At 42.2% G+C, this 8850-nt stretch overlaps 1 protein-coding gene across 1 annotated transcript; it reads left to right on the top strand.

Annotated features, from left to right (window-relative positions):
* Positions 1–5216: 5216 nt before the first annotated feature.
* LOC101858351 lies at positions 5217–5972 on the top strand. The gene has a single exon (XM_005104329.1). The coding sequence runs from the start codon at positions 5217–5219 to the stop codon at positions 5970–5972; it is 756 nt and encodes a 251-aa protein (XP_005104386.1).
* Positions 5973–8850: the final 2878 nt, after the last annotated feature.

Here is an 8850-nt window from a genome sequence, read left to right as displayed (position 1 = left end):
AGTGACAGTGCTCATCCGAGTGATAAAATCTATCTCACAGCAGTGATAAAACATCAATACAACAGACACCTGTTGATATGATGGCAAAGATGAAAGATGTGTTGGGACTCTGCAGTAAAAAGATCATTGAACACAAATGCCAGTCACTTCTAAGAAAGTCAACAGTCTAGTGTGATCGATGACAGAGTTGTAGAATAGACTTCGTGCTGAAAAAATCTTTCGCTTCGTGATTGATATTCTAAATTGGAGGGAAGCACTTTTAAATCAAATAAAATAAATGCACATGCCCAGTAAATAGTTCAATAAGAATGACACAATGCTTGGTATAGAAAGCAAGAGTGGGGGAGGAGGGGGGGGGGGGGCTTGCACGAACATGCACCAGTTAGAATCAACGAGAATCGTATCAAACGGTCCTTTTATGGTGTAAAGAGGGGGGGGGGGACAATAGTTCAAAGCCCAGCCCGAGTCCGCCGATTACACCGAGTGTTTGCCTCAATCGGACCCGCCTGTTCATGACTCCATCGATTTCCTCCACAACCAAGGGGCGGTGACAATCACCCAGTCATTCCTACAACGGCCAACTGATTCATTTCAAACAACCCATTATAGTTTTGTGTCCTCAATTATGTCGTTGATAACGTGCGGAGCTTGTGGGTTTTTTGGGTTTTTTTTTCGACCAAAATAATGCGAATATTGCCGCCTTTTAAAAGTCGGGATTGTGGCGATGGTGGTGTAAAAACACCGTAGTAAAAAAATTACATCAAATAAATATTTTATAAATAAATAAATAAATGTATATGTATATACATAATATATGAATATAAACAGTCAGGGATGAGGTAGGAAGAAGGCGGTGGCGATGGATTGGACATACTCTCAGGAAGTCAAGCAGCTGCATAACAAAGAAATTTTTGGGTTGGAACCCACTGGGCAAGAGATCAAGGGGAAGACCTCGTGGAACCTGGAGAAGAATCACAGAAATCGATGTACAGAAAAGTGGGAATACATGGAATAACATCAAGAGGCTAGCCCAGGATAGAGAAAAGTGGAGGGTGTTTGTCCGTGGCCTATACCCTGGTGCAGGGTGAGAAAGGCAATGATGATGATGAATATATAATATTTATTTTATTATTATATTCATTTGGAGACGTGTTTATTGCAACAAGGTAACATCAAAACGATACAAAGCGCGAATGAAACTAATAATAATATAGTGGCAAACGTCGGGGTCTTTGGTGTTGCGGTAAGGTGCTTCACTGTAGCTCGCTGGAGACCTGAGTTCGAATCCCGAGTGGGGCGAATTTTTGTCGAATATCTAGGTCTTTTTGCGTGGATATTATATCTCTCCCAGTCCGGGTTGGAACTGACAGACAGGGTCTGAAGTCCACCTATTGTGTCGATGGGAATGTAAAAACGACGACATTTAGAAACACAATTAAACAATATCGAGTCTTACTATTGAAGAGTGACTCGCAACAAGACATAAACGAAACAACACACAGAGCGAATAAAATTAAAGCTGCCTCTATCACCGGCGCCTATGGTGTTGCGATTTGGCGCTTCACTGTAGCATGCAGAAGACGCGAGTTCGATTCCTTTGTCTGGGAGTTTGTTTGTTGTTGTTGTTGTTGTTAGCGATCCAGTAGCATCTGAGCGTTAACTCTTCTGCATGATGCCATTCGGTAATAGTTGCATATTTGTTCTAATTGTTGTCTTGAGGAGTAAAGGCAATTAGATGTGTGGGGTAGCTTGGGAAGAAAACATCCCCTTAAATCAGTTAGTTTTCTACAGAAGAACAGATGATGTTCCACTGTCTCTGAGGGGTAGTCACATAGGGGGCAGGCAGCACGAACGTGTAGAAAATCAATGAAAAGATCTAAAGCAGTAGTGACATTGATTGGGTTAATCGAATACATATAATAAGTTATATGTATATATTATATATATATATATGTATATATATATATATATATATATATATATATATATATATATATATATATATATAGAGAGAGAGAGAGAGAGAGAGAGAGAGAGGGAGAGAGAGAGAGAGAGAGAGAGAGAGAGATTATATATATATATATATGTATAAAGCCTAAAATTTTCGAAACCACTTAGCGTTCGAATCTGAAATAAATAAAGGTGGTTCAGAATCATTTAAAGAGTGCACAGTTATATTAAAGAGTCTGAAGTCACTGCAGTTTAATGTTCAGTTTTTCATTAGTTTCGTTTAGATCTAATCTTGGGAAAGTCCATCTATTAAGACGCCCTTGTAAACAAGTGAGGTTTCCGTTCTCAAGCAGTGCGCACTGTTCCACAATGACTTGACGATCGATTCTTTGAGTCCGTTCATCGAACGGGTACCCAGCAGCTAGTATAAAACATAAATGTCAGTGCCAACCCGGACTGAGAGGAATACAACATCCCAGCAAACAGGTGGATGTTGGTGTCAAATTGGGAGCAAAGGGAACGGACGCAGTGAAACGTGAACGGGCAAACAGAGAGGCCACTCCATGGCCTAATTAATAACTCTTTGATGTATCCTGTATCCGGAGCCTCCTCTTTGCTGTAATGTTTTTCTTGGTCACTTCAGTTGGGGCAAGGGTGGGGGAATTGGAGTAGAGTGTTTGGGAGGGGGAGGGGGTGGGTCTTTGGGACATTGGGTGTAAAGGAGATGTGGACAAGAAACTGCCTCACATACAATTCTGATCTATTTTTAAGTTGGTGTTTTTACGCTCCCATCGACACAATTTTGACCATATAGGAGACGGGCTTCTGACCCTGCCTGTCAGGGCCAACTTGGGTTTGAGAGGAAAACATCCAAGCAGAAAGACCGAGATACTCGATTTAACGATTTCATAAAACCTTTTCCACTCGGGAATCGAATTCGGGCCTCACTCTGTCACACATAGGCAGAAATTTTGTAATAGAAAGATTGAAAGATAGCATAGCTTACTACTGAGAAAAACAGCAACAACAAAATAACACAAGAACAAAATGTTTATCGAGCCTGCTCAAACGACCACCACTTCTCACCCCCCCCCCCCCCGCCCCCAATATTATTCATGTTTCTTTCTGAATGTCTTGGTTTTTTGTTCTTGCTAAATGGTCGCTTTTGGTCGACGTGCCTTTCTTCACTTCACCGTTACTCTCAACTTGAAATGGAAACTTAACAAAACTCATTATAAGCCTACCGGCATCTGTGGTGTAACAGTTACTAACGTAATTGTCGTCGTAAGCGAAAGTCGTAGGTTCGATTCCTGTGCGGTGAGGTAAATATTGCTTGTTTGTTTTTTCGAGTCCCGTCTGTCTGCTGGGGTGTTGTATCCTCTTAGTCCGGGCTGGCCCTGATACAGCCTGCCTCTTAAATTGAGTCAAAGAATTCAATTCAAGTTTTACGTCGCTCGCAACTGCTAAGGTCATATCAGCGCGCGAAACACAAGTTGTTCACCTCTGCGAAAGTTCACTTCACGACTGGCTAACTAATTTACTTTAAAATGTTAAAAAGTTAAAATATTCAAATTCGAGCAATGGTATGTACAGTGATAGTTTTGAAAGAATATCAACATTGACGAGTCATCTCATTATAATGGAGCTAAGCCCGTTTGTGGGGTCAGTAAAAACTTTTTACACAGGTGCCCATAAAATCTACAAAAATATGATTCAGACAAGAATTGTCCCAAAGGGTTACGTGGGCATATTTTCAAAGTTTGGAAACTACCTTTTGATTTTTCAGGTTTAATGGTTTTTCCTGTAAATCGAAGCTCCCGGATGTTTTCACTCTAGGCTACCTTTAGCCATTTCATATTTTACTGGGGACTACTTCTGTTTCGGTCCCAAGCTTTGTTGTGTGTGTGAGTAGTTCGCAAGAACAGAAGTGCGGTTTCTGCTTTGTAGTGTGTGCTACAGAGTTGTACTTTTTTGAAGTAGTTAACACAGACACAAGTGCGGTTTGTGTTTTGTCGTGTTTGTGCGACAGATTTGTACATTTTGCAGTAGTTAGCAAGAACAAAAGCACCGTTTGTGTTTTGTCGTGTGTGTATGCCACATAGTTCTATTTCAGCTGCTTCTATTGGCCCATGGAATATTAGTTAATAAAGTTAATAATGCTGTAAGATGCCCCTTAAACGTAGAGTTTGTTTAACCCCACGAAACAGAGGTGAAAGCGAGAGGAAACGGAGAAAGGCGACTGTCAAACAGAATTTTCGTTCTAATAGTCAGAATCTGGAGGAAGACATTGAGCGTGCTAGGCCAAGAAAGAATGGGCCAACGTTTGTCATAGCGTGCAACGCACAGTCGTTTAGTGAAACTGAAGCTGACCGAAAATTACGGACACATGACTGTGGTGAATTCAGTGTTGTCTGTGACATTGCAATGCCATAAGATGGAGAGAAGAGAGAAATACATTCTGCTGTCAAAATGGAAAGGTTAGTATACCTGTACCTCCCCCACCTCCTCGGGAATTAATAAATTATTACGATGTAGCACAGAGCAGCAGCTCTTTCTTACCACACTGTAGGTCATACAATAATGCTCTCGCCCTGGCTTCAATTGGGTGCAGTGAACAAGCTGAAAAGGGCTTCAATCTTACCTTCAAAATCCAGGGCAAGCCGTACCACCGATTAGGAAATCTTCTTCCCACTGCTGGAACTGAGCCAAAGTTGCACATATTTTTTCATGACTCTGCCACAGAACTTCAGGATAGGCTGAGACTGTCACATATTTTACGGTCAGACATTTTGAATGAACTTCAACCTGAGAGAGAAGGCGAGTCAATAGTACCCAAAGTTTAATGAAGAACAAAGAGTCGTGTATGAGGCTGTGGTAAAGTCAGTTGTACAGAAGCAAAGCAAGATATTTGCCGTGGAAACAAGTGGAGGGACTGGTCAACCCACTCTACATGTATAAACCTGATTCTTGCGGGTGTACGTTCCTTTAAGAAGATCGCCCTTGCTACAGCTCTGTCAGACATTGCAGCAACTCTGCTTTCAAATGGCAAAACATTACACAGCAGATGCAAAATACCCCTGAGTGTGAACGAACAGTCCATGTGCAGTGTGAGTCTCCAAGATGCCAGTGACACTTTATTACGCAAAACGGAGCTGCTCATCATTGATGAAGTATCGATGAGCCACAAACACATCTTTGAAGCCATAGACTGAACACTTCAAGACATATGTGGGAATAACTGTCTGTTCGGTGGGCTAAATGTGCTGATGTCAGATGACTGGCACCAAGTACAACCAGTAGTTCGCCATGGCTCAAGACCACAGATAGTCAATGCAACGCTGAAATCATCATATCTGTGGGAGCATGTTTATGTGCTCAGACTGACAAGAAACATGAGGGTTTTGCTTACAGGTGAGACTGCTGATTTCTCCAACTATCTACTGAACATTGGTGATGACAAACACAACGTATGCAAGCAAATCGGGGAGTTTGCGATAAAACTGCCAGATGACATCACAGTAAAGAGCGAACAAGAGTTGATAAATTTTGTCTTCGGTAATTTGCAGTCTAACACAAATCCTGACTGGCTGGCTTCCCGCTGCATCATCTGTCCCTCCAACACAGAAGTAGACAGAATCAACAACCTGATCATGCAGTCCTTTCCCAGAGAAGAAAAAGTCTACAGGAGCAGTGATTCGGTGGAAGAAAATGAACACCAATACCCCATCGAATTTATCAATTCTCTTTGTCCGTCAGGTATGCCACCTCACAAACTGACATTGCGGAAAGACAGCATTGTCATGTTGCTGAGAAATCTGGATCCCACAAACAGCCACTGCAACGGGACTCGATATGTGGTTCAACACCTTCATCAACATGTGATTGATGCTGTCGTTGCTGGCGGTCCACATGCCGGAAAGAGACTTTTCATCCCAAGAATTCCGCTCATGCCTTCAGACAACATAATATTTCCCTTCCATATGCGACGGAAACAATTTCGGTTAGACCTGCTTTTGCAATGACTGCCAACAAAGCCCAGGGACAGACTTTGAAAAGGATAGGGGTTTCTTTACAGGGAGATTTTTTCCCATGGACAATTATATGTCGCAAAGAGTTGTGTTGGGTCCAGGGAATCTATAAGGATACATGAATGCAAACAGACCTGCTGCCCAGGACGGAGTTCCAGATGGCGCATATACCAGCAATGTTGTCTACACAGAGGTCCTACGGCAATGAATCAGGTACCTGTGTAAACATTTTATCTAGGGCTTTTCTATCACTATATCATAGTTCGTAGAACGGGTATGTGTCTAGTTTCTATAATGTAACGTCTTGGAGTGTGGGCCATATTATTATACAGTCGGACCAACTAAATTGTATCGAGGGAGACGAATAGTGTCTACAATAGCAATTTCCCCAATGTCACTCTTAGCTGAGGAAAGAGAAGGGTATGCCCACGGTGGCCGCAGAAGACACGCGAACTGTGAGGTTCTCTAGCTTTTGCTGAAAAAACAAACAACCAAAACAAAAAACAAAGCAAACCCCCCCCCCAAAAAAAAACCTCCAAAAAAAGAAACTTACTAATAAAATAAGTTGGAAGGTTAACACCAGACAGTTTGGGACAATTCACTTTCTTCACAGCGCCGTGTGGCAGGAGCGTAAAGAACACAATGATCCACAAGACATACACTCAAAGGCCTTCTGAATAAACTGTTAATACACTAGGCACTGCACACATTCCTCGCGTGAGTTACGTTTTGGCCAGATCGTGCATCATACATCATTGGGTCTGGCAGCGAGTGAAGGATTGACTCTCTTTGTGCTTGTATCGATATTACTTACATTAAAACCAGTCCATTAGAATACAAAGCTCAGATTATATTATATAGTGGGAATAATGTGCACAAGAGGCAAGTACTTATCGTTAAGTGGTACCATTCAGAGTCAATTCTGGACAGAAAGTTCAACGAAAGAATTAATATTAACGAGACAACCGTGTTCAGCGTTCATAGTACTGCAGTGAAAGGATTAATGTTTTTCTATTTTAAAAAAAAGAAGTCTAAGCTATTTGTTTCAGCTCTGTTCAAGGAAGCAATGCACTGTGTGTCTAGATAGCTTAATTTCGGCCTAGTTTTTTCTTCGGATTTAATGTTTTCTGGATTTGTGGTATTTCTGAAGCATATAGTGGCTAAGTGACAATATGATAACCTTGAGCTATGTACAGTGTTTGTAATGCAATAATATCAACATTGGCCAATTAGATCTATTATCATAAGGTAAAGTCTTGAGGTGTGGTGTGGACGAAATTCAGCCAAACCTACTATAACGGCCACCTGTATAACACGGCCACCTGTACAAACAACTTCTTTCGATCCCCCCCCCTCCCTTTTGGGTTTCTTCTACATAATTTCGCTGAGCAAAACGGTCACCAGTCCAAATCGACCAAACCCACCTTATTTTGTCAACCAACAACCAAAAAATGCCTTTCTAAGATGGCCACGCCAATCTCTCATCACCCGGCATCGTATTATAAATAATGTATTTGGCCCCTGACGCTGTTTATGAGCCGCCATAGTTCATTCACCTGTCGTTATTGTTAGCCCCTCCAATGAATGAACCTATCATGTTGCAATGTTTTACCCAAGTCGGCCAATCGGTAACAATACATTTTCAGCTGCAAGTGAGGGAAGCGTGTAAAGGAATTCCGTAACGACCGACCACTATGAAATAGAGTATAGAAAAGAGGGTTATAGTTCAGGCTATGGTTAGGGAGTTAGGGTTACGGTTTGGGTTAGGTTTAGGGGTAGGGATGTGGGTAGGGCAAGGACTTCTGTTACGAGCAACCACCTCAACAAACACAATAAAGAAACCCATCCCTAACCCTACCCCTACCCCTACCCCAAACCTAAACCTTACCCCTACCCCTACCCCTACCCCTACCCCTACCCCCAACCCTACCTCTACCCCTAACCCTATCCCTACCCCTGCCCCTACCCCTCTGTTCTACTCTGTCCCAAAGCGGAGAATCGTTACGGAAGTCCTCCCGGGGTGGGGGTATGGGTAGGGTCAGGTCTCTTTTTTATTATTCTGTTTGTTGGGGTGGTTGCTCGTTTCAGAAGTCCTTCCCAGGTTTCACTCCATTTTTATAAACAAATTACGGTTTCGTGCAAAGTTGAAACGTGTTCTTTGTGAGGTTCAAAACGGGGCACAAAACCCATCCTGTCAAAGAGAAAATTCCTATACAGTTTTCCGAAGGCAAAAGGCACCGAGACTTGCAGGATTTACGGTTTTTTGTAGTCGATTTTTTTTAACATTCTTGAAGAATATAGATCTACCTATGTTGTAGTTTTTGTGCTAGAGGCTTCACCGTGAGTGCTAGGGGGAGGGGGAGAGTGGGTGGTAAAATAAATAAATTTTGAAAAACTTCTGTCACATTTCTACTGTCAGCTGTTGTTGACTGCGTGAGTGCTGAACCTATACAGAAAATATTCTAGTCGAAGAACATTGTCAATGTCAGCATGGTGTTGTGGTGTTCGTTGGGGGAATGAATGTGATAAGCTGAAGATCGTATACTTTGGCAGGTCCTTGGATGTTAACCAACCCCTGAGCTAAAGCCGAAGAACCACAACCCGGCGAAGTTCATCTGTTCGCTGTGAGTACATTAGGTTTACATCATCTTTATTGTAGAGGAAAAAATATATTATGTAGATCTAAATCTACAAGTATTTTTGTCAGTCGGTCTTCAGAATCTAGACCTAGTGTTTTGTTGTCGTTCTCTCAATTTAGATCTAAGTTTAGTGCGAGCAGTGGTTTATCACCAAGCGATCTACTACAGCGAGGAGCTCTTTCTCCCCCTCACCCCCTGGTCTCTTTTTCTTCCCCCCCCTCCTCTCTCTCTCT

This window comes from Aplysia californica, unplaced genomic scaffold, assembly GCF_000002075.1.
Source record: "Aplysia californica isolate F4 #8 unplaced genomic scaffold, AplCal3.0 scaffold00415, whole genome shotgun sequence".
Lineage (NCBI taxonomy): Eukaryota > Metazoa > Mollusca > Gastropoda > Aplysiida > Aplysiidae > Aplysia > Aplysia californica.
This window is presented reverse-complemented; position numbering and strand designations above follow the sequence as displayed.